The sequence below is a fragment of the Xiphophorus couchianus genome, chromosome 11, assembly GCF_001444195.1.
Source record: "Xiphophorus couchianus chromosome 11, X_couchianus-1.0, whole genome shotgun sequence".
Lineage (NCBI taxonomy): Eukaryota > Metazoa > Chordata > Actinopteri > Cyprinodontiformes > Poeciliidae > Xiphophorus > Xiphophorus couchianus.
Window position 1 is genome coordinate 8,763,255 of NC_040238.1, and position 26,867 is coordinate 8,790,121.

General features: G+C 36.0%; 1 protein-coding gene and 1 long non-coding RNA gene across 7 annotated transcripts in view; one reads left to right on the forward strand and one right to left on the reverse strand.

Annotated features, from left to right (window-relative positions):
- dbn1 (drebrin 1) overlaps nt 1-24,334 on the forward strand; it is a 91,173-nt gene extending 66,839 nt beyond the window's left edge. The window contains exons 3-15 of one of the 6 annotated variants that reach the window (XM_028030534.1): nt 318-430; nt 3,748-3,822; nt 7,496-7,639; nt 7,961-8,038; nt 12,663-12,814; nt 13,241-13,298; nt 14,014-14,070; nt 14,305-14,419; nt 15,266-15,394; nt 19,030-19,158; nt 20,467-20,960; nt 21,055-21,154; nt 21,622-24,334. In XM_028030534.1, the coding sequence (XP_027886335.1) occupies nt 318-430; nt 3,748-3,822; nt 7,496-7,639; nt 7,961-8,038; nt 12,663-12,814; nt 13,241-13,298; nt 14,014-14,070; nt 14,305-14,419; nt 15,266-15,394; nt 19,030-19,158; nt 20,467-20,960; nt 21,055-21,154; nt 21,622-21,677 (1,700 nt within the window). In that variant the 3' untranslated portion in view covers nt 21,678-24,334. The remainder of the gene's footprint in view (nt 1-317; nt 431-3,747; nt 3,823-7,495; nt 7,640-7,960; nt 8,039-12,662; nt 12,815-13,240; nt 13,299-14,013; nt 14,071-14,304; nt 14,420-15,265; nt 15,395-19,029; nt 19,159-20,466; nt 20,961-21,054; nt 21,155-21,621) is intronic. The other 5 variants (XM_028030537.1, XM_028030535.1, XM_028030538.1 and 2 more) reach the window with 5 other exon arrangements.
- LOC114152609 (uncharacterized) lies at nt 8,813-9,667 on the reverse strand. The gene is made up of 3 exons (XR_003597176.1): nt 9,578-9,667; nt 9,411-9,495; nt 8,813-8,959 (listed from the first exon to the last, which is right to left on the reverse strand). It is a non-coding gene; the product is annotated as an uncharacterized LOC114152609 (long non-coding RNA).
- Nucleotides 24,335-26,867: the final 2,533 nt, after the last annotated feature.

The window sequence follows — 26,867 nt, forward strand, 5'->3', positions numbered from 1 at the left end:
CTATCATGGGTGGATGCAAATTTATTGCCTGTTGGCTGGACGAAGTTTGTACATTTCTGTGGACATAGGTCTTAAATTTCCTTCATAATGCTCTGAAAAAGGTCTTAAATGTGAGTTGGTGAAACCTGCAGACAGGTGGTGGTAACTTGTTGAAGCAACTCTATTGAGTTTATTTTATTTGGTTGAATTATTGCATGTTGTGGACCTTCCACAGAGCCAGTGTGGAAGGTCCAAAGAGCCACTTGCAGCTCTGGAGCATCAGGTTGCAGATGCCTGAGCAAGAGGAACCAAAGCCTCTCCTCTGTTTTGTCCTGCAGGAGGAGGTCTGGCAGAGATCACACTGACCTTCGACAACAGCAGTGTGATGTACGGCTTCTGCAGCCTGAAGGATCCCACTGCCGCTCTGCCACGATACATCCTCATCAACTGGGTGAGTCGCTGTTTGAGGGGGAGAGAGGTGGGGAGGGGAAGTGAGGCAGAAATGTCCTTCGGTGTGTTGAAAGAAGGATGTCCAGGTCAGAAGGACTCGCAGCACATTTTTAATTTAATAGCTTATCTTTCAGGGATTGATCTAAACATAGTTCAGTGCACAGCTGCTGCAGATCTGATGGTTTGATTCATCAAGGTGTTGTCATGCTTTCACAATAATCTAGATTTAAATATGTGTGATTGCTCTACTTGATTTTAAATACATAGAAAACAAAAAGCTAAGAGCGTCCAAACAAGAATCAATGAAACACGATTTTGTTTAGATTTTTCTTGGAAATCACTATAGCCTACTTAAATATCTGGAGATGGAAACAGGCAGTACGATGACAAATGAAAAACAACTACGCTACTTTCTTGTTCTTGTTTGTCTGTTTTATCTTTTGACCACTTCACTCCAGTTCAAAAATTAATCTCTAAACTGAACAAGATTGAGGCAGCTCTTTTACGGGCCTGAAAACTTTAATAGTAGTGAATATATCACTAATTACTTCACAGGTTATTGATGCTAATTGTGCTAATCACTTAGTGCAGCGATAAATATAGCTTAATTAGTTTTAAGTTTTACTGCACTGATAAAGAGAAGTTCTACAATTATACACCATGTATTATAGATCAATTTTCGTCCTTTGGGTTTGTTTGTAGACTTATTCAATAAAGTGAAGCAATAAACATCCAGTAAGGATACTGTTCTAGCCACAGTAGAGAAAATGTAACACTAGTGAAAGTGTGTCGTTTATGTATTTGATGTTGGTGCTTTAATTAGCCAAATAACAACTTTTTGATAATTAGGCCAAATTGAGAGACCTAAATCAACCTCAAATGTAAGACCACACATAACATATAGGTGACAAAAGAAAGAAAACATGAATAATTTGTGAAGTTGAGCTCATTCATTCTCAGAGAAAGTCTCAGTAAAACATGTTAAGAGCATTTGAACGCAGTGGGACTCCTGAGAGCTTCTAGATGAACGTTTTACTTTGTGGACCTGACAGCAGCGGGGGCTCACTGAGCAAGTACATAATGACAGAGTGCAGAATGACGAAGAAAGAAAGAAAGCTTATGTTTAATTACTGCCTGGTTTTTTTTCTCTTTTTTTTGGTTTGTTCCCAGGACCCAATCTGCAGAGGTGAGCGGAAAAAATTTCACCCAGAGATCCTTTCATTAATGCAGCAAATAGTGATTGAAAGAGTCAGACAGGAAGACATTTGGTGGTTAATTGAGCCTGGGATCGCAGCCATTGGTGTTTTTCATCATCAAGCAACAGAAACAGCCACAAGAGCAACAGCCGGAGTTCAAATGAGCCAAGCCAGTCTGAACTGGGCCAGAAGGGGGAATTAAAGTTCCTAAATTAAACTTTCCAGCTGTATTTTTGTCTGATCCTGGCACAAAAACATGAAATTTAGATAAATTGTTATGAATGCAGATGAGATGAGCCTGTTTTTTCCATCTAATTGGTGCTCACTGTGTTTTCTTTGTCCTGGTATGAATGAGTTGTGATTAGTAAAGTACATTTAGCCTGTTATAAAAAAAACTGTTTCAGTAACTGAGACGCATACAGATGAACAAAAGTACCAAGCGAGAGCAAAGCCAGGCTCAAACTGCACTCGAATGCGGTCACTAAAAAGGAAAATTAATGAGTAATTCTGAAAAAAAAACAAACATTCAAATTAAAATATTCAGTGCAGCTGGGGTTTAACCTTTTTTTATATTGGTTCATTGGCCAACGCCATCTTTATTAAACAAAACAGCTGTTTTTTTGTTTAACTGCAGCTATAAAAATCTTTGGAAACTGTGTCACCTTTGACCCCTGGTATATTTTTAAAATACAAGATGTGCTGGTGCAGTGTCAGTCACTCATGAGATTACAATTTTAAGTGCTTAGGTTGAAGGCAAACATATTTTTTTTGTTTCTCTCATCCAAGACTCTCATCCTAAAGGTTTCTTAGGTTCATGTCAAAGATTTGTGTCCAAGAAATAAGAAAAGTCCAGTTTTACTGAAGCTCTTAGGAACGTACAAAATAATAAATTACAGATCATATTTTAGGCCCAGAGTCAGATTTGGTGTAATAAAGTTTCCCAGTAGGGTTTTGCTTTTGGGCACACAGAGAAAACTTTGTAGTTGTCCTACATCCATGCATTCCTCAGCAAAACAGCTGATATACATCAACTTTTATGCCCCAAGTAGACTTTTATTTCTCACTTCATCTGCTGGATAATCAGCCTGAACTTAAAACTTACAATTATCAGCCACTCAGTGTTAATATTAGTCTGAGTTTCTGGGAAAGTCTGGCCAGTGTATTTGACAACAGCTGCCATCCCGTTTCTTCCTCATTCTGATGCTCACGTTTAAGAATTTGATGTCTAAATTTGAGCTCATGCCACATAACTTTATGTTAACAAGTTTTGTTAGCAAGCAATCAAACAGGTGTACCACATAAAGTGGACAAACAAAATGGAGTCTTTGTTTTTAACACTTTCTTTAAGGTTGCCAATGGATGGAAGCACTTGCTACTGTATGATGTGTTATTTTATTATAATTATTCAATTTTTCCCACAGATGTTTGTTATTCTGAGAAAAGACACATTTTGCTAAACACACATTTCTAGCATTGTTTAATCTCCATGTGTACATCTTCATATTGCCTTCCAGCTGTAGGACTCACTTTCTTTTTTTATGCTCCCAAACATGCAGGAAACTTTACTTCAGTTCACTATATGTGGTGCTGAATTTGAATTTTAAAACTATTAGTGTAGCCTGCGATGTTGCCCACATAAAACACTGAAAACATAAAAAAAGTTTTGACATTCGTTGACACCAGAAGATTCTGATACACACAGTTCAAATTTTACCATGGATACCCAGTATCGCCAGGGATTAGGTGGAATTCTTTAAGAAATGTTGTAGTTTTGTAGGTTGATGCCTTTATTATATCAACTTTTTATCAAAACCTTCATTTAATCTAAAATGTATTCATACATGTGTTGATATTAAAAGGAATAAGATGGGACTATTAGGATTTTCACCAATAAATTGAAATCCAGAATGAAATCCAGTTTGATCTTTCTAGACGACTTCTGTCCTTAGTTTTGTTTAATGAATTGACAACCTGTTTGTTTTGGAGAGGAACCAGTAACTGCACTAAGGCCAATAAGTATCTACTCTAAGTACCAAAAGCAAGGATTGGGGTGTCACTCAATCCTTGCTTTTGGTCTCATTGTTTAAAGCTAATCAACATTTTCTCTCTCTCTCTGTGGCAGGTGGGAGAAGATGTTCCAGATGCCAGGAAGTGTGCTTGTGCCAGCCACGTTGCCACCATTGCAGACTTCTTCCAGGTCAGAATTGCACATTTTCATGAGCAACATAACCCATAAGAATATATAAAGTCATAGTCATCTTCCACTAGTGTAACCGCTTAAAACAAAATACGTTAAATACGTAATTTTTTTGTGGTACAAAAAAATTCACAGAAAAGCTTAAAAAGTATTAATATTTTTACAAGGCACTATGTCAGAGGTCTGCAACCTTTACAACTATCTCTGTAGAAGAACAGTCAAAATAAACTTGTTTAAAGCCACAAATGTCAAATAACTCTTTGGAAAAGTACAACTTTATAGACAAGTATCTACTTCAGGACATTTCTTATTTTTAAAGAATCAGCATTTTCTTTATATGGATTTTAAATAAAGGAAAACGGATCTAAAAACATAAGAAAGTTTTAGTGTCATTGTTTGTGAAAATTCATTGCAAATATTGCAGGAAGAAATTTGTAAATAGTTAAAAAGCTGCAACATTAATTGGATTCTTGTCATTTTTAGCCATAGGTCAAGCATAAAAGAAACAACCTTGCAGCTCCTGACCTGCAGGTTGCAGGGCATCAGTTGTTTAGTGAATCAACTGGTTGGTGAGTTTTCTTTATATATGAACTGGGCGGACTGCGAGGGAAGCTAACTCAAAGATTAAAATATTGGTCCACTACTCAGTCAATGCACAGAAGGCTGCACTGGCATCCTCTTCCATTTTAACTCAAACAATTAACTGCTTTGGATTTTTTTTTTTTTTTATCAAATGTATGGCTTCCATCTGGATTCAGAACATTTTTCTTCTGCAAAATATCCAAGTCAATTTGGACAAAACTTGAATGTTTTCATCCAACCTTAGGCAGTGAAAGGAGCTTCATCGCATTAAAACCTGTAGGAGGATCAAAGAGGAGGAACAAGTGTGTGTGACAAATTGCATCTCTTTTTAAAGCAATCTATTGGTGCTGAGAGCATGGAGATGGTGTTGTGTGTGGAGGAAAATATACAAAGCATTTGTTTCCCTCCTGCACACCTGGCTGAGTGTATTTTAGGATTTATAAAGCAGATGAAAAGATGGAGATTAAAGCAGAGGTGATGTTTTATTTATACATTTTTTTCTAGCAGCTGAGCTGAGTGTGTGTTGGAGTGTCATTACTCTAAGTGGCAGCTTTCTCTCCCACACAGAGCCAACTTCATCACACCGACAGGGTTTTAAATAGCCCTTTTAGGGATGCACATATTGTGTTTCTATCACTTTAGTGGGCTCTGCAGGAACTGAGATTAATTTCATGCAGCCCCAAAAACTCTAAGAGTAATCTTACATGATTGGTTGTGTTAAACAGGAACATTAGCAAACATACAGTATAAAACTCTGAAGATGCTAATTTTCTGCTATGTATTTAGACAGCAGCTTTCCTACAGCCCTGATATCTCCGTTAGGTGTTTGATACTCCTGATCCAAGGATAGTTCCTTTTTTGAGTCTGTATATTTTCTGTAACCATTCAAGATACTTGAACTTTCATATTCTGAAATAACTCCACTTTAAATCTAGGAGTTTGAGTGAACCATTTATATATTTTGATTATGCTTCAATTTTGCCACTGTTGCATCTTTTTTACTTCAAGCAATTCAATTCTTTGTTGTCATGCTAACACCATTACATGTATTCAGCCACCGGCCTGCCGTATCATCCTGAAACATCAGTTCAAGATGATCACTCATCATCCATCATGTCTGTAGTGGTAGAATCTTTTGGTTCATACAGTTAGTGTAGCCTCAGAAAGCAGCAAAGGTTTAGCAATATTCAATGTCATCATTCCAATCCAGATCAGGAATTCTTTATTGATCAAAAAAGGAATTGCAAAGAGACTGTTTTTATAACAGTCTCACAATGTACTCTCAAATAAATATATTGTTGCAATTAACTTATTAATATAGGTTTCCAGGCAAACCATTTACATCAATTTTGAATAACAGTTAACAGGAGTTGCTGTTAGCTTGACTTACAGTGTTAACTTCAGCAGCTGCTGGTTGATTCTCTGAATTCGGTACATTTTGGGGTCTCAGGTTACTAAAAAATTACCACAAAAATTTTTGTTTTTGAACACAATTTTAGAGTCATCTATTGAAGGACTCTGAACCTCCAAGAAAATATGTCTCCCCACCTTACGCATGAAATCCCAAACATTAATACGAATTTCTTTGTTACTTAGGTTGCTTTAAATTCAACCCCATAACAGGACAATTTCATTCCTCTATCAGTATAACTCCATAACATAATTAAACTAATTCTTCCAGTTCCTTTGAGATCACCTGTCCATTGAATATAATAACTAACTGTAAATATATTTTATTTGATTCTGACTCATAATAATTAGACTGATAAATAGAATATGGCAACTTGATGAAAAAGTGCTTTTCATAAATTATGAAAATACACTTCAAAATAAATATTAAATCAGGCTTTTTTATATTTTTGACTTATTCTTTAATCTTTGCATACAGTCCAACAAATATTAGTCTAATATTTGCTGTTATTATAATGAAAATCATAACAATGTATCACATTACGGGGTTGAACCCAGTGTAAAAGTTGACCAGACTGTAACTGGGTTGAACATTCTGATCAGTCCAACATTCAACTCCATAACAAAACCACAGTTTTTGTAACGGAGTTGAATGTTACAGGGTTGAAGATTTTCACTAAAACTTGCCATAAGTCCACATTAGCTAGGGTATGGAGCAACATATGATATGATAAAAACAAGAAATTAATATATGTTTCAAAGACAATTCTTTACTTTTTCCCAAACAACAATAAATATCATTTACATGCATAACAATGTTGAAAGGTTGAGCTTGACGATGACGATCTATGGATAAAAATAATAAAATATAAGTAAGAAACTATAATAACACTTATCTATCTTTACACTGTGAGCAGGAAGAGACTTAAGTGATGTCACTTCCAGGGTGCTGAGAAAATTAGACTGAACTTGAACTGAATTTATAAAAAGGAAAGGAGGGATTGCTGTTATGGGGTTGAACAAAACCGGAGGGACATGATTAAAAAGTGCTATTTTGTAAATAATTCATGTATTTTTCTCATTTCTTTTATTTAGGTTCAAGTATTCTAAAAGTTTTTTATATTAGTAGAAATAACTTTACTGTTACTGGCTATTTTTATTTGTTTTATATTCACTGAAAAATTTACATTGGTCAGTGAGGACATGATCATTTGGCTGATTTCTACACTTCAACAACCCATAAAATTTTTCAAAACATAATTTTTAAAATATATTTGCATGTTATATTACCAAAATACATGGATATTTCCATTTCTTGATTTTTCTCAAACAATTTTGTTTGCATTATATGAAAATCTTTTAGATAAACATGTGAGACATAAAATGCACTGAATTCAGAGAATGACCCAGCTAACTTGATTCCAAGAAGCTATTAGCCTCAGTAGTAGTTAGACTCAGTAGTTGTTAGCTTGATACTGAGTGACTGTTAGCTTCAGTAGCTGATAGCTTGACTCGAGGTAGCTGCCTATTGGCAGAGAATTTGAAATATTTCTCACATTTAGGAGAAAGTTATATCTAAATAAATAGCAGCAAACAGACAGACTGTTGATACCACATCTTGTTTGTTTAAAAAGAACTAAATTCATTCTTTTCCAACTTCTTTCATCTTTGTTTACTTCAGGGTGTGGAGGTTACTGTCAATGCCAGCAGCCTGGATGACATAGATCCGTCAGCCATTGGTCAGCGGCTAACTAATGGGACAGCAGTGGTGGCGAGCCCAGTTCTGAGCCGCCTGAAAACCCGAGATGAAGAGCATGGAGATGTGGTACATAAACAGGAACAACATAAAATCAAGTCAGAATTTATTTTAGTTTGGACATTTTTAATAAAATAAAAAAAGTATATTTTTTAAATGTATTCCTTTAGCTTTTATTTTTGTTCTCTTGAATTTGTACACCTGTTCATAAATTTCAGCTGTCAAGAAATTAAAATATATAATCCTTCTACTTTAAAAGTAAGAAGAAATGTCGGGGTTTTATATGATAAAGGTAGAACTCAACATCAGAATGAGAGTTCAAAGTTGATGTGCTTTTTTGATTACATGACTAGCTGACAAATATGTATCCGTGCATCATTCCTGTTGCAGGGCACAGTGTACCAGAAGACTAATGCAGAGGTGGAGATGAAGAAAATCAATAGAGAGGAGTTTTGGGAACAAGCCAAGGTACACACTGAACCTAATACAAGAAGAGGAAGAGAAAAATGCAAAAGGAAAATGTTAGGAAAAGAGTTTAGTCCTGCTTTTTGTTTTCAAGTGATACCTATGATTTATCATAATACAGGATTATTAAAAAAATGAGACTGTTACTCATAGTTTTTCATTTCCAAACATATTTTAGGCATGAGATAAGAGCAGAAGTGTGTAGAGGTTTCATAATGTGAATTTAGGAATTTTTTTTCTCTTTGTTTTTGTGGACTGGGTGGACATTCTTACCAGATGAGTCAAATCTGTAATGACTGATATGGAAACCTGGAGATTACCTTTGTTATTTTCTTCCTTCAATAATCTCTTTGATATTTTTCATTATTGTCTTTACGTTCATTTTCCTGTCCAATAAGTTTTGAATTAGCTAAAAAAAACAGCTTCTTTAAAAGTTTGTTGACCTGAACTTAGCTAATACATCTAAAACCTGATCGTCATTTATTTATTGCCTTGTCTTCAAGAATAGTTATTTTTTTAATTTAGTTGTGCTTTCTTGCAAAATGACAATAAAAGGAATTCTGAATTCTGTAACAAAACAATGCATCTGTAGGTGCTAGGCTAAGCCAAGGTTCCATGTGTAGCTATTGTAACAGTTATGGGCTAGGCAGCTAACTGCGGCTACATAAGCAGCATCGGAAGAGTGGCCTTTTAAGGAGCCTGAGGTGTGAAAAAAAAAAACAGGAGGCAGTGCTTTTAGTTTTGGTGAATATATATTAAGTGATTTGAATAAAACATACAATTACAATAACACAATGAGACACATGAGAATTGACTCAGAATAAATTGATTTTCCAAATCATAAAGTCCATAGTCCATTCCTAGCTCGCCATCTTTCGATCCAGATGAGGAGCTGATCCGACAGGTGGAAAAAAAAAAACCGACCTAAAAGGTCAGAAAACCCATTAAGTGTTTTATCAGAAACAAATATAATACAAAGGAAATAATTATTAAATTTAAACTTCTAGTTTATGCATACTAAATGCAAATGCAATAATTAGATTCCTAATAATTAAACAAACATTTCAATCAGGTTAAATTAACCATAATTTAAATGAAACAAAACTATCATATTTCAACTAATCAATTTAAAATTAAAGTGCTAAAGTTAAAGTGCACTTCCAAAATATCAATCAAGAAAAATAAAATAAATTAATTGTCAAATACTCAAGCAGAGTGAGGGAAGGAAAATAAATAAATAAATAAATAAATATACTGCGCAATATCAATTTAAGTGTAGCTACATTCTGTTCTGATCAATTTTATTTTAAAACTTCAGTGCCTCGGCATCAATGTAAAGGTGTCAGAATACGCACAAAATTCAGCAACAAGTTACCTTTTTGAAGAGAGTGGGGCGTACTTAGCCACAATCAGCACTAACAGAATCCTGGTGACGGTCCAGGTAAGCAATGCCAGTGATTCTAATAAAACAACGCTCCAATGAGCAATCGAGCAGAAGTACCACATAGAAAAAATAACACTGTTAACAAATAACAAACTCACCCAGCAATCAAATCAATAGGTTCAAAGATTTTTTGAGGAATTCCTGAGGAAGACGCCAACAGCAAGCTACAATCACAGTGGAACAGGTGAAGATCTTTTACTGCGCACTAGAGGCGTGGCTTTAAATAAGTTAGCAGTGTTCGGGCAACACAGGAAGTGGGCCCGCAAAAATAAAAGTCCTTTACTAATTGTGGGTTACACTATCATCATAGCATAAACATGCCAAGCAGTGATTTGTACATGTATATTCACCGCTCTTTGTTAAGCTGCTTTCTGAACATAGTTTGATAAGAGTTAGATAAAGTAGATAAAGTAGTCTGTAAGAAAAAAAATGTTGTCACCTGCAGCTGGTAAGCTCAGCTGACAAGTTAAAAATAGCTAACCATTGCTAACAGTTAAATTTAACATTTCTGTTAAAATATCACAGGTGCTATGATAAGCATAAAAAAGTTAATAAACAGCTAAAAATACTATAAATCAAAATCATAATACATGGTCAAATTGAAATCTTTTGTAAAGTAAATTAAACCTTATGCTGGCTTTTTAGATGTGTTTTTTTAATGTTTTTTTTATTACTTGATGAGTCTAGAATAGTTCTTGTGAATCCCAGTGAAGCTGGTGTTGAAAAGAGGTGAGAAGCAAAGTCATTGGTTGTCGATCCTCCGGCTGTTTTACTGGTGGCAAGTTTAGATGAAATATAAAATGACAATATGAATCATGGAGCCGCCGGTTGACCAACAAATGTACCCTACAAATGAAAGAGAGACTTTAAAGTCGAACATGAAAATGTATTCAGAAAAAAAGTCTTTGTTTATCAAAAAGGATGTGATTAGTTTTTATGTTTCTCAAATGTAATATTTCCACTGCAGATGCAGAAAAGTAAAGAACAAGTTACTGCACTTTAAGCGAAGCTTTTTGCCCAAACTTATTTAAGCTGTTGAAAAAAACATTGTTTTCAATGTTTGTACAAGTAATGTAATGCCAAATATGTCAACTTTCATATCATAGAGTGAAAGTAGAAGTTCATTTTTGGGAATTAATAGATCTGACATTGGAGTTGCAGAACAATTTGAACATTTCCCTATTTTGGGTCATTTACCTGTACAAGATAAGACCAGCCAATATTTTCATATTTTACTCATGTTTGTTATGATCAGGAATGCTTTGATTGACTAGCTATGTGCTGGTAGCATCTCCACTTGATGAGATTTAGGGTAGGTCAACAGAACATTTTCTTTTCCAGCAGCCAGTGCATACAGTGGTAAAGTAGCTGACTAAATAAGCTGGAGCTCAACTTGGGTTCCTAGGTTACAGGTGGAGCTCTGCTGGGGTTATAAGGTTAGGGGCAGTCCCTGTTGGTTTGTGTTGTTGCATTCAGAAGGTTTTTGAAACTGCTCATTTTCCAGACGCCAAACATTATTAACTTATTGCCAAAAACAGCTTGGTAGTTTTTTAAAGCTCTTGGTCTGTTTTTAGAAGCAGCAGAGACCTAAGTGGAAGTACAAACATGTAAAATGGGAATTTTGCAAAATAGGTTCACTTTAAGAAACGTTTTTTTTCTCTGTTTTGTAATTTATTTGTCTTTGGTTTGGATTAGGAAACAGCTTCTCTTTTTTAAGACTTAAATAAAGCTAAAGTTTTCCATGTTGCTGAGTCATTGTGGCGTAGAATAAACCATAATTTATGAACGATTGTGAAGCTGAGTTTTCCATCTTGCATAATGTTAGGCTTACTGGTCTCTCATTGAAGAGTTAGGAAACAGAACTTCAAATATTTTCTAACTATTTTGGTTATGATGATATAACATAAACTATGTTATAAATTATATAAAGTAATCCTATAAAATGCTGGTTTCCAAATAGGACTTTCATTCTTCTTTATTTGCTTATTTTTATAGATTGCTTAAGCTTAGCTGCCAGGTTTGGTGGTAAATTTAAAGTTAAAATGGTCTTCCTTCAATTTTAAGCATCAAATCTGTAAGTTTATCACAGCATTGGGCTTTTGAAAGTAAAATTATTTGTTGTGATATCAGTTATCAGTGACGTGCGGTGAGGTTCATGGCTGGTGAGGCTCTGACTTAATTAAAATCATAAGACCCCCTGCATGTTATTGTTTACATACGGAAATTTCGTGCATGCGAAATTGAACAACATTGAAGGGCAAAAAGACTATACTTTCACATGCCATCCATAGCCGTGCTGCCAAGGTAGAATAATTCCATTAACTCAATAAAACTTGGAAATATAGATATCATTAATTTAGTGCTATGCTGCACAGCAAAGGGGAAACCCGTTGAAGTACAACTCAAACCACCGTTTTCTCTCTCTGTATCAGCCAAGCTACACGTAGGCTCGTTGCGTGTAGCTTCCCGTATGTATCACTACCTCACTGTTACTGTCTCACTCTGTAGACACGGAGTCACAAAGTCTGGGATCATGAGCGCCCCCTGCCATGAGGCAAGAAAACTGCCGGCCTCACCTCGAGTCTGTTCTCTGGCGTTTCTGATCGGTCCTCAGCACACGAATCACGTTACACACACAGTTGGTGACCACAAACACTGTACACTATACAGATAAGCTAAATGATGGAAAATCAGTTAATATATTGTAATACTTGTGTGTTAAATGTTTTTAAACAATTTTATTGGCGACGTACAGACAGGAGGAACATGCGCCCATAGAGAGGTTGCTCAGCTCGCTGCTGCCTCACCAGCTGCGCTTCCGAGCATGTGAATGGGAAATTGCGAAAATTCTGCGATTTTGAAGAAAAAAATAATCAAAATTGGTTAAGCTAAATGAAAAATAAATATTTTGTAGTACAAAACACAGAATGAAAATAGCAATACAATTTATCTTATTATATTATTCTTCCATGATGACAGGTGAGGCTGTGCCTCACCTACCTCCCCTGACCGCACGTCATTGGTTATTATTGGACCCTGGTGCCAAACGTGGTGCCAGCTCTTTCTGCTTCCACCTGCTGAATCCCAAAAAACAAGAAACGGAATGTTACCGCAGGAACTGGACCAAAAACTCTGGGATGATAACGCAAAAACTGTTTAAATCCTGGTCTCTCTGCTCTCCAGCGTGAAGAGGAGATGAGGAAGGAGGAGGAGCGAAAGAAGGCAGCGGAGGAGCGGCAGCGCTTCGAGGAGGAGCGGATGGAGCTGGAGAGGAAGGAGCAGGAGAACAGAGAGAGGAGGTACCGAGAGAGAGAGAGGCAGATCGAGGAGCACAGGTGGGCGTCCAACTAGCATCCTCTCCACATTCCAGAAACAAATCTGCTTCAGGGAATAATGTTTTCAATCTTGCAAATAAGAAATATAGCAATATATATATAACAATCAAGAGTCCTAAATCATCAGCTTTTATTTAACCAGGAGAAAAACTCCTTGAGATCAGAAATCTCTCTTATAAGTATCCTGGCAAGTGGCAGCAACACAATTACAGCAGCAAAAAAATGACACACAGACTGTTTCTGCTACGTTATTTAAATAATAAAATTCATTCAGATGGTAGTGCACAATTAAAATGTTTAATTTTTAACTTGGGATTTTCTTTTTGTTTATTTGTGTTGAGCAGATTTAGTGGTGTTGAAAAAACATACTCTTTACACTATTATTATCTGCATTTATTTTTATTTTTATTTATTTCATCTGAACAGGAAGAAGATACAGGAGGAAGAGGAGGCCAGAGAGAGGCTGTGGAACCAGACCACCATAGTGAGTCCCGTTATATAATTTATTATCATCACTTATGGTTGCACTAAATCAGTCATTAATTCAGTTATTGGCTTTGTGATCTTTTGATCTTTTGATGCCCAAGTTATGCATTTAGATCTACAACTGAAATTAACAGTCATCCAATATGGAGACTTATTAGGGACACAATGTTTGTTTGAAGCATTTGTGAAAGTTTATTCAAAAAGAGGAATATATGTGTTGAAAATGGAGAGAGGTTTGTCATAAACTTGAGAGTAAATTTATACTAAATAAAATCATCTTTCTGAGTGTAAGTACTGAAGGGATTGATTCCTTTTAGAATTAAATAAAACAATTAATTAATTTTAATGAACAATATTTCTTTAAAAACTTTGACTTAAATAATCGCAGATCAGTGTTTTAACTTTAAGTTCAATTTCTTGGGTTAAAGCCTAATGGGCTCTAATTAAGCTTTAAAATGATTCTCTCGGTTTTTACTTTCACATGAATTGAATTTGGACCAAAACATTTTTTTTCAGCAGCCATATTTATTCAAGGATTACTTTAGAACCAATTGTGTTGTTAATTTCCATTCATCTTCTGCATTTTCTTCAGTCTACGCTCAGACTAAAGAGCATTATTTGGCATCTACTGACCTCTACTGGTAATAGTATGTATTTGTTCCTGTCTTTCACATTTGGTGAAAAAGACGCATGTCTTCTTTTTTTTTTTCCAGGCGTCTGAACCGAGCATCGAGGACCTGAACCTGGACAAGAAGGAGTCTGAGGTAGAGGTCAGTTTGATGAAAAACCTGAGCTCACAAATTGCAGCAGCAAATCCATTCAAAGGAGGGAAGATGAAATCTCAAAGCATTAAAAGAAACTGAGCTGATTAATCTTCACTGCTGTAGTTTAAAGCTCTAGGATTTCTTTAAAACATTAGCAGGCAGTTAATCAAAAGAAACATTACCCAGTGGTTTTGTTTTACTGCCCACTTGTGGTTATTCACTGCATTTTAACTTTTCCAGGAGGCGAAGGCCATCATCGCCCAGCGATCTGGGAACCCTAGAGAATTTTTCAAGCAGAAGGAGAGAGCAATGACCATCAGTGTGGACACCTCACCCGTCTCCATCCACAGGACCGGTAAACATTTTGCTGTCCCTCATTTCATTAAATGTGACCTATTATGCAATCTTGAAAAGGTTATGATAGGTCTGTGTCAAACTTTTGAGAAACAGAGAAAATGTTGAGGGTTTTTTTGGGGCTGTTAGCCAAAAAAAATAAAAATAAACTCGACCGGGGCCACAGTTCAAAAAAATAAAGAAACAAACACCTGAAATATATCACTCTGTGTATTTTTAAATTGAAATACTGAAATAAATGAAGTTCACAGTGATATTCTAATTTACAGGAATGTGTCTGTACAAAACTTCCTTACAGCTCCTTGCCTTTGACGTAAAGTCTTCGTTACACTGAAGTGTAAACCGCTTGTCGGACGGAATCAACAACATGAAACAAAACCCTCTGATCTCATCGACGACCTGCTTGATCAAAGCTAAATATACGAATTTCAGTTAGTTAGTTAGACAAACATTTTTGCAATGCAGGGCAGCATAAACTATGTACATACCATCTAATATCCACACATCCACACACAGAAGCTGTCAAACTTTCCTGCTTCTCCTGTCTGTCGTCATCGTGTTTATACCGTATATTACACTAATCGCTTTTCTTTCTGTCTTTTTCTCCTTTTTTCTGTCCATCCTTACTTTTGTTTAATTTGAATCTCTCAACTCTGGGTTTTCTCCTTGTTGGGCTTGGACACACCCCGATAAACCTTTTACCTCCTGACTTCCTCTTCTCCTTCCTGTCTGCCATCTTTTTGTCTCGTCACACCTGGTGCGTCGCTTCATGTCCGTGTTTTCTTGTCTGTGGCCTCATGTTGGACTGTGTGTGTGTGTGGCCACCGTGTGTTGCCCTGACCACCAGGCCGCTTGGACAGCCCGTTCTTGAAGCAGCAGCACAGTCCCAGCAGTCCCAGTACAGCCACCCCGCCCCGGGGCGTGTCGCCCCTCCGCACCCCGCCACATGCACGGAAGCAGCCCTCCGCTGCAGCCGGTAGGTACAGCAGGAGCCAGAAAAAGGAAATAAAAAGATCTTTGTCCTCAACCTCCTTTATCCTGGCACTAAGGACAAAATGAGATTAAAACAGGAGGTAATTACAGCACCTTCCTGTTTCCAAAATACAAATCAATAAAAGCTTGGAAATATTTTAAATTGCAAATAAAACCCAAATATGTATCATTTTGAGCCTTTCCAAATGTTTACCTACCAGGGAGAGAATATCATTTAGACCAGGAGTGTTTGCAGCCTCTGGACTGAAATGGTCCCCCCCTCACCCCCCCCCCACCCCCTCTGGCACAGGCGGTTGATTCAGATGAAGACATGTTATTTTTAACTATGGCAAAATTATTACTTAATTCAATGGAAACTGTTTGGTACAAAACAAAGTACTAATTCCTTAATTAATCACACTATTTTATTTTCTTAAAATTTTTAGTTGGAAAAATAAAAAACACATCAATCGCATGAATTTTACCCGAAACCAGACGTGGTGTGACTAAATCCAGTGTTTTTTGGAAACATTTAAACTGTAAGTTGATGTAGATATTAACTGCTAATAAAAGTGGTTCAAGGTCACGCTTATAGCTTTGTATAAGTATTACTACAATTATCTGTTGGAATAAATTGAAAAAAATGAAACATCAAAGTGCAAAATAATTATAAGGAATCTTCAAAATGATTAAAATACATCAGTTGTGAAAAAAATATTCAGAAATATTGGGAATTTAGTGTACCTCACATTTGAGCTAGTATAATAGCATCCCTCAAGCTTTTAGTGTGTAGACCAATCACAATGTCCAAAAGAATACATTGTAGTAAGCAGCCAATCAGTCACAATCTCACTCATCATTGACAATAACATATTTAAATGTTTTTTAATGTATTTGCAAAGTTATAGGAGCAGCAGGTTGATCAATCTGTCCAGCAGTTTTGACGTTTTCTAAACAATATTAATAGAAGTTGGTAAGGTGCAATTGTCCAACATTTTTCACAAACACTGGTAAATAAGTTTTTTGCTTATTTTTTCAAAGAATGAAATCATTTTGTTATTGCTGAAAAGTGAAAATTTTTCCTTTCGGGGTAAATATAAAAAAACATTTGAAAGCTTTGGATCTGGTTTTATTTATGCGTCTGTTTCCTCAAAAAATAAAATCAGACTTTTATTTGACTAATTGAAATACTGCATGCTTATGTCAGTGGTAAGCAGAAATATATATATACAGTATATACAGTATATATACTGTGTATATATATCGGCTTCCTTTTTTTCACTTTTTTGGGGGGGGGGCACCCAAAAGATGTTTTTTCAGCCCACATCATAAAATGTTTTTGGACACCACTGACTTAGTTTCAAAAATATATCCTGCAAAAATGAACAAATCTTAAATCTGATGCACCAACAATAGGATATTTTACAGGTGAGGAGGTCGAGATCAGAAACAGAAGGAGAGTCCTCTAGATCTGGAGGTAGTGCAGGCATCTGGTTTGGTTGCCTCTTGGACTAAGAGTGAGTCGGTAAGCTCCCACTGACTGGAGAATCAGGAAAACTATGAAATGTTTCTCAGCTAGCCTGGGAACACCTTCAGCTCTTTCCTTCTGGAATTAAATTATTTTTGATCAAATTATTCAATTATTTGATCAGAAAACAACTTGACTGAATTAAACTGGTTCTAACCTGTTGACTATAATGTCTTCAGTGGAAGCTAAGTCGTCCTTTGGAGCTGTAAACCCTTTATTTATGGATTTTTGTGATTCAGTGGATGTTGTCATAATGCTTTCGATGTGGTCCAGTCTGATGTTAAACTAGTCTATAAATGTTTCTGTTTTATGGTGGTTCTGGTTTGATTTTGAAGAATAATTGTAATGTTTTATTCATTTTCTGATTTTTTTGTTTGTTTTAATCTTGCCCGGCTGATTGTGGACTCTGTCACCTTTCTGCTAACACATCCTCTAAAACCCATTCCTGCTGCTGCCTTTTATCCTGACCGACCAATTGACCTGTGAGTTTTTTTGTTTTAAATCATGTTGTCAGTCGTCTCCGGCTTGTTGACAGTGGAACTCGTGGATTTTCTTGGAGGTTCATGTAGTTTTTGTGTGAATGTCAACATAAAGACCACAGTGGTGATTGTTTTTTCCATCTTTCAACTTATTACTACAGAGTTTCTGTTGACCACTTTCCACAATGCAGTTTGGCATTAAAACAAATATACTTTATCGGAAAATGGCCAACAATAATGTAGTTAATGAAATGGCAGATAATTTACCAGGACAGAACGTGAAATAAAGAAAAAAATAAGGACATCCTAATTACTTGTAAAGAAGGCATGGTTGGATTTGCTTTAGCATAAAGTTATTTGATTATCTGAAGATCTTACTTTTTAGTCCAATTAGATTTATCTTATAATTTCTAAACATGTTCTGCCATTTTATTGTATTCCTTCATTAGCGGTTCATTTTGTTGATGGTGAACTCTTGTTAGCAGGTACTAGAGTGCATTGGACATCTATGAATGAAACATCTGAGAAACATCTTGGTTTTAATGTATGATGTCTGATACTGTGATGATGTTGGTGTCAAGGTTCCTACACGTCATGATAAAAAAACTGACACTTTTTTCATTTTTCATATTGAAAGCTTGACTACTGATTCAGAAATTGTAGTTAAGTTTATTTTTTTTAATTTTAGAAGCTCTCATAGAGTTTGGAAATTTGAGTGTGGAAAAGTCTAATTTGTATGAAAAATGTGAAGGAACACTGAAATACAATTAAAATGTATGGTGGTGAAACCAATTCCTGTCAATGATTTGTAGGATTATTTACATGGTGATTAACTTAAAATCAACTGGACGTCTTTGTTCATGAAGATGATTCACCTCACATTCAAAACTTTTCCTCAGTTCTGAACATGAGTTGAAGTTGTTACGTTTATAGTTTATTTCAAGAATAAATACACTAATGGAGTTGTTAAGATCAGTAATGGAAGTGAAAGTCATGCGATCACTGCTTTTATGGTGTGTTCTGTTCCATGTTTGTGCCGTTCTCACTTGACAATCCAGGCATGTCACCTAGCAACATGTAAGTTGCTTTGGTCATGTGTTTCAAGCTGTAAATGACAAGTCCAGGCTGCAGTGTAAGTATTAGAAAAATTCAACCAGAGGCAACCTCTTTTTTTATTGAAATCTTGATAGTTTTTCATTACCCTCTTGAACCACCAGTCTTGTTCAGAACTGGTGAATTATTTTGGATGAGAGGTGAAACATCTTCAAGAATCAACAGAGGAAATCTAGTTGCCTTCAATCTTGAATGCTGTGAATCTTAAATCTTATGGATTTTTTGCAATATTATGAAGCAACAAAAGCTAAAATCTTTTTCCTGATTAGGAATTAAAAAGCACTATAGATGTTTGCCCTAACTTGGGGGCGCTTTATTATCAAGAAGGAATCACTTAAGGTTCCTCTGTGAATGAGGAGCCTCTCCGTTATCATGCTTCATCATGTTTAATTCAGCTCAGAGATGCTTCATTTAAATATGTTTTTCAGAACTTGACTTCTCAGTGGGAAAATGCATGGAAACAAAGTAGTCTGTGAATTATGTGTATCTGTTTTTGTCTGTGTTTTTTTTTTTTTGCAGATGACGATGATGATGAAGTGAGCATAGAGCGCAACATGGCCGCCATTTCGCCGATTCCTAAAATAGTCACTACGCCAATCAAAGAGGACTTTAACAGGGAGGAGGAAGACCACAGAGAAGATGAGTGGGGTACGAAGAAACATCTCTATTCTGAAATGACGCATAAATTTACTCCTAGCCAAAGATGGTTCAGCCAATGAAACTCCTGTCCTGTTTGGAGCTTAATTATTCAGCTGGAGTCCCATTAGAAAAACCATTTAAAGAATGGAAATGACACAGAAAGCTTGACTGTACCTGGCTAGACCGTTTTTCCACAGCAGCAGTGTAGACATTATTATTTTTAAACATTTTTATGCATTCTTTCATAAGTACAATTTGTCTTATCAAAATGTGAACATCTAGACAGTGTGGTTTCTTCTACTTTACAGTTTCCTGTCAAGTCATCCTAAAGTACCCACCAGATTAGGAATCTCTTTAACCTGCAAGATTTCAACTCAAAGCTCATTTAAATGTAGAAGAATTTGCATGTTTGACAACCAGAAAACACTCCTACTGTCAGCTGATTTTTTATTTGTTTTTGTTTGACTTTTGGGTTCCCTTTTTTATTTGAAGCTAAACTTAAAACAAGAAGAGCTGCTACCAGTGACTCAGCAGGTTATGTAAGATTTCACCAACTTTAAATATTGTATTTTAGTACTAAGTGGATTTACAGAACTGATATGAAATCATTTTAAAAAACATAAAACATTTAGAAAACACAAACAGATTACAAGATTTTGAAAAAATTAAAGGCAAGTCTGGTTCTGTCATGGATTCATACTATGAGCTTTCACCAAATCCAAACCAGGCTGACAACAGAAAGTTTAAGTTTCCTATGTAGACTGTCTTTGTAGCAGAAGGTCACGCCATTCTTTTCTGTTTTTCAATAAGTGGCCATACATCAATTCAGCACATTAAATATGTATTTTTTCCTGATGAAAAAAGATCTGATTTGTGTTTATGTACATGTAGCGTGGCAGACTTCACAGGTTGTGGTTACAGATCACCCATATATGGAAATGTCTGTCTGTTTTAGTGGCATTGATTCCATATAACTGAAATGTTCTATTGGTATTTTTTATATGTATAGATAGATTTATGAATGGAGGTTGAGCACAGTCCAGTTCTACTTTTGTCATGCACATGTATGATGGCAATAAAGGCTTTGTATTTGTAAATGTTTTTGTGTTCAAAAAGGGATCCTTAAAAGTACTTATCCACTTTGAAAACCAAGAAAAAGGCTGATTCAGACTTATTTATGTTTGACACCTTCAATATTTTTAGGTTTTTGGGTCTAATATGTACTGTTTACATGGCGTAACTGTAATTAATTTTAAAAAAAACAATTGAGGAAGAGGATATTTTGTCTAGTAATGATTGTGATTTTATTTCCTCCAGATTCGGTGCCAAAGGAGGAACAGAAACGGCCCGTCCAGGAGTCGACGTCCACCAAGCCTGTGCAGAGCGTCGCACCACAGGCCCGTGAACCCTCCGGTGTTTCTGCGTGGGACTCCGGGACAGACAACCTGGTGGACCTGTGGGACAGCAGCTCCACCCCCACTGTCAACCCCACCCCCTCCACCCATTCATCTAATCTAGTTGACCTGATGGGAGACGGCGATGTTCTCCATGGCGACGTCCCACCCAGCATAGCCGCCGGCAGCGGCAGGCCTCAGCCCCTTCTCAGCTTTGACGAGATGATGGATGGGAGTTTCTGCTCAGGCACCGGCGCCGAAGACGACCCCACCAGTCTGGTGGATGTGACGGGGTCTGACCAGATGACCCTCAGCTACCAGCATGCTCTGCAGCACGCTTCTGGGGAGGGGAGGGATTCGGATGATGGGCAGCTGCTGATGACCAATGGGGAGACGCTACTGAAAGAAGGAACTCAGGTTAGAGGGCTTCAAGCTCCTGATGATTGTCTACAATTTTTTGTCATTATTATGTTTTGTCATCTATTTTTCCTTCCTCTCATTTGTTTTTTAGGCGAGTGAGGGCTATTTCAGCCAATCACAGGAGGAAGAATTTGGCCAATCAGAGGAGTCATCAGCTAAGCCAGCACCTGTGTTTTATAACAAGCCTCCAGGTTGGGCCGGTCTTTTCATCTTAACAGTGTTTACAATATGATGGTTTATATTTCACTTTGCGGGATTGTTTAAGAGATTGAAGTTACTCTGATACATTTTCCACTAAAGTCTCATTTTTTAAATAACATTAATGCTTCTGTTTGAAAAGAGCTGCATTGTGGTAAAAACATGTTTTTTGTTATGATTAACTATGTTTAGGATGGATGGATGGATGGATGGATGGATGGATGGATGGATGGATGGATGGATGGATTGTATCACACTTTATCAAACACAAACATCTGCACAAACACACAAGCTGCCACTTGTTGTTTTTTTATATTTCCAAAGTTCTCCAGCTGTTTCTTGGCTTATCTTAAACCCCATTTGTCCTTTCTTGTTTCTATCTCAGTCTCAGCTACATTGTCTGTCAGAAGTTTGTCTTCTGCAGAGAATAAAACCAGCTTCTGTTCTTGTGTCCTCTCAGAGATTGACATCACGTGCTGGGACACGGATCCTGTGGTTGACGAGGACGACGACTAACCCGCTGCTCTGACATCACCGTTGTACACGGAGGAAGTAGGAACCGAGCTTCATGAAGAAACAGATTTCTTTCTTTTCTAAAAAAGAGCAAACAAACAAAAAAAGTAATAACAAAAGGTCTTGCATTAAAACTCTTTCAGTATAATCTTTTAGAGGAAGCAGTAGCCACCATTTGAGTTGAAACGGCTCAGATCTGATCTGTTTTCTGTGTTTATTTATTTTGATTTTTTTTTTTCGTTTCTATGCAGATGTTTTAGCCTGGATTGAGGGGTTTTATTTGTGTACATGATTATTTCACGTAGCGCACTGCTGCATTAGAGACAATGAAGCTGAGTGTGCAGCCGGCGGCCCACACTCTTAGTTTGTAGTGCTTTAATAACACCTAAAAAAAACAAATCCAGCGGATGAAAACAGCTGCCATGTTTATCTTCACTCTCTTCTTTTCTCCTTCCTTCATACCTGAACATATTCACCTCTGCAGCTCAGTTAATCATGTATTTAGACTTCACCTTCATGGAGGAAAGTTATTTATTCGGGTGTATCTGAACTGAAAATCCTTTGAACAAGTCTGTGGCGCCGTTTATTTCATCTTTTTCACTCCTTTTGTATGATTTTAAAACTGAGTTCAACATTAAAAGGCTTCTTTTCTGTCCCAGTGCATTTCTATGCTTCTTCTGCTTCCTTGTGGTTGAACTGCAGCCTCACCATCAGAGCCTGAGATTCATTCAAATTTACCACTTATATATTTACACAAACAAAACAGTTTAGATAAATATACTGTACATATTTTTCAAATTTTTTTAAAAGAGCATAGAAATGCAATAAATTTCTTCTGTTAAAGTGTCTCCAGTAGACAAAAATCTAAGTTTCTGTCCCAGGGCAGGTTGCCTTATTCTTCTTAGTTTTTAAATCTAGTTTTTAATTTTAATCTTAAAGTTCAGCTTAATTTTATCTCTTTTTTAAATTGACTGTTTTTGCCTTTGTATTAATCTGCAGGAGACCAGATGTCCTGGATTTGTCTCCAAATTGAAAGACGTTAGTTAAGCCTTTCCTTGTTTTGTTTTGCCAATTAAATTTCCTTCTGTTAGTTCTATTAGGAATATACATCTAACATAATAAATTAATATAAAGTCAGAGAGACTGAAATTTGACACTTAGAAAATCCTGTATTAGTGGTTGCTATGGTGATTCCCTTTATTCTGGGAGTAGCAGGTGGAGAAAAACAGAAACAGACACAATTTTAGCATCAAACAAATGTTTTTTGCTTCAATCCTATGAGTTATGAGTTTTGTCCCAAAAACTTGGTGGACAAGCCTTCCAGCCGTTTCTATCAATTTTTATGTGTCTGCAGTGTTTTATGTTGGAGATATGACAAGTTTTTCAAGGAAGATTCAGAGCTAGAACATAGTGAGAGTTATGATGGATCTAATCTGAGATTAGTAGAGATTTGATGGAAAGCTGTAACAGCTATAGCAATGTGAATAACATCTGGTGAAAGTAGACAAAATTACTTATAATTTAGTGTATAAACTGTACATGCGGCAATAAAAGTAAGAGCTTGAAATTAATATAAAGTAAAACATATTTTAATATTTCCCAGGGTCAGTGACTAGAGTGTGACATCATCACAGAGTAGAACAATCATGAAACATTCACTGCAATTAATGTGAAAATAAAAGGTGTGAAAATATCAATTCAGTTAGGTAAAATCCATATTTCTGTGATCCATTTAAACACTGAAGTGTGACTCTGCCATAAAGTATGCTCAGGCATACTGAGCTAAAGAGTAGTCCAGTATACCTGAGTAATATGTCTGACATTTAGGTCAGTCCTTAACCTAAATTTGATTCTACGTGTTTCTCTGCTAATTTGATTATACTGTTTATAATCTAGACTTATTTCCAATCAAGCCAAACATGTTATGTGTATTGGTTATGAATTTTATCAACACTTTGGAAGAAGTAACTGATGACAGAAACCAAATGTAGTGAAAAGCTTAGTGTGTCGTTCAGTAATTAGCTTAATATATTCTGTAAATTTCTCCTAAAAAATCTATTCACAAAGTTAACCAAGAAAATTGTTATTCTATTTTTTAAGAAAACCACTAGTTTTGACGAACTTCCTTTTGCCTTCAGTTAGAATAGCAAACAGCACAGCAGCAGCCTTGAATTTGTTGTTTCTGGTGTATCACATGGATTAGTCCTCAGTCTTTGGTTGAGTCCCACACTTAATAATTTTTAAAGTTGTTTCCCTCAGGAGGAGAAAATGTACATAAACTAAAGAAATTGAGTAAATGAGCACCATGTTTGCGTAAAAATAAATTCTGACACTTCCCTGACATCTGGTACTCAAAGCAGCTTGAAGTATATAAATATATGAAAGAAAAAAATCATTGTTGCCCCATACCTGCTAATATTGTTTTGTGCCAAGACAAAGGAACCACCTCAGTATTTTGTTACGTTTGGTTGCTAAGAAATGACTAGTTTGGTTGCTGTGGAAACTGGGTTTAAGGGGGCTTGCAGAAGCTGTATGTTTTTAATAACCTGTCAATATGTGTGATAGAATCGATTTTCAGGTCCCGTTTTTTGGATTTTGGCACAACAGTGTTGATCTGTTTGCTGTACATCCCTGTAGACAATAAAAAAGCAATAAGAGCAGCTTTGTGTGAGTTTGTGATTATCTAGAAGTCCATGGCATGTTCACATTGCAGCCTAATCTTAAAGTGATAAAAATGCTGGTTAAAGCAACACTTATTGAACTTTTATCTATTCTATTTTATAAACAACTAAAGTGTCTTTTGACAACTGACAAATCACATTCACCATTTCACATAACCATTACAATATTGTCAAACATTTATTAAATAAATCTGTATTAAACAAAAAGTGTATAAAAGAAACAGGTTTTGCATTAAAGTACACCACATCAAAAGCAAAGACAAGATATGATGTATAAAGAACTCTTTGTGAGACATTCCAAAGATAAATTTAAGCAAAATAAAGTGAGATGAACAATTTAATGAATGAAAATACAATAATACTGACTTAAAGAAAAGAGAGAGGAAAAATCACAGACAAAAAAAACTAAATAAAATGCTAAAAAACCATCAGGTTTTCGGAAAATATTTTTTGTAATTGGAAAGAAACGTTTTGCTCTTTTTATTATTAATCAATGACATAAACACAAATAAAATAAAACTAATCTTGTGTCACGTGTTCAAAAACTTAATCCCTGCTCAATTTTCTCCAATCTGCAATTCTGTTAGTTCAAATTTGCAAACCAAAGAGTTTTGTTCATCGTGTGAAAAATGTATTTTCCGCTCATGTCACAAACTGCAGCAAAAATGATTCTGATACAGTCCTAGATAATTTCCATCCAAGCAACTCATCTTCCTTAAAATCTTTTAAATTCTCCTCTTCATCAACACCTTTTGATTTTTTTTCAATATCAATAGATTTGAAACTTCTCATCATCGATATATTGAGATATATCGCAGTTTTAGACTTTGTTTCCCCTCAACGGCTTCTTTTCGCAAAATGTCTGAACTGAAGCAGTCGCTGCAAGTCCCAGCTCTACCACCGGGTGTCGCCTTTGTCTGTACTTTAGAACAAACAAGCCAATTGGGAAAAATGTTAAACTTCAGCAAAGTCCAAGCGAGCAATGGTTTTTCAATAGCCGAGGGTCTATTGAACAAAGTGGCTGTTTTTGAACAAGCTACATTACAATCTGCAATGAACTTCAAACTGGGGAGGAGATTCACCTACCAGCAGGATAAGTCAGGATTATGTATATAGAACAGCCAGAGGGGAATGCATTAAATCAAAGGATGTTTGTGTTTGAATGGTCTAGTCAAAGACCACACCTAAATCTAACTGAGAATCTTTGGTGAGACCTGAAAACATATCTTCAAAGATGCTGTCTGATGATTTAGATGTGTTTGCATAGAAGAATAAGTAAAAATGTAAACATGAAAGCTAGAGCAGACAAGAAAACATGGAGCAGAAAATGAGTCAGTTGTTGGCTGAATTAGCAAGATCACCATCAGACCTGAGGGAACCAAAACCTTCAGATGAGCGGGAGCAACAAGAAAACATTAAGCTACTCTTCCAACAAGCTCAATGAAAGAATATTTATTTCAATCCAATTATAAAGTAAGTACAGTCCTGTTCTGGCAAATTATAACCCAGTCCAACTCAGAGGACATCCCTTTCTCTGTTGTTGTCATAGTGATGTGGCATTAGGGGTGGGTGAGACTGTTACTTTACAACATGCAAACACTGCTGAACAGGTTTCCAGGCAACTTGCAGTCTCACAGATGCCATCCCAGACTGGATGAAGAGAGTCGGGTCGTGGCTGATGCTGAAGGAACTTCTCCAGCAGCCGTTTCCTTCAGTTGTTTTAGTGGAAATGTTTGTGCAGCAGGACTCACACTGAGTATCAGACTGTCAAAGAAGCATTATCGGCTCTACTGCAATAAGCTTCAAATAATGTTTCAGTGAAGCTTTTATCACTTTCTGATGTTAATATTCCTTCTCAAAATCCTTAAATGTCTTCTGAAACTGAGGACATGAAGAAATGAAGACTTTCAGGTGTTACTTCATCCTGTTCCTTCTGTATTTCTGCAAAGTCTGGTTGTTCTCTAACCACTCCTGCATTTCATATCACTGTCATTATGTAAACAAAGGTAGCACTCATCCTTTTTGTGGGTTAGGGAAAAGCGTGAAGTTTTAGTGTTGTAATACATAAAATAATAAAAAAATAAATACATAACTTGGTAAATCAATGTTTATATATGAAATTGTAACTAAAATTATTTAAAATAGAGATGCACCGATCCAATATTAATATTGGTATAAGGCCCAATATTGAAAAAAATTCTAAATTAGGTATTGGTGACAATGTGCCTAATTCATAGGAGCAGATCTATTCAGTATAATTCTATGCTTTGTGCTCTGAGTAATATCATGCTTTATTATTTTTACATTATGTTTAGTATTTCTTATTTCACTTTCTGAGCAATTTGAAAGATGGTTTATTGAAGTTTATTTTTACATGTTTGACCAAGGTAGTCAGTCTATCGTTAGGTTCAGTTTCTTTATAATTTATTTTACTTTGGCTGCTGAATTCAGCTCTGTTCTGTATCAGTATCAGCCAATACTAAACCTCTGAAGCAAAGTGAAAAGAAGATTG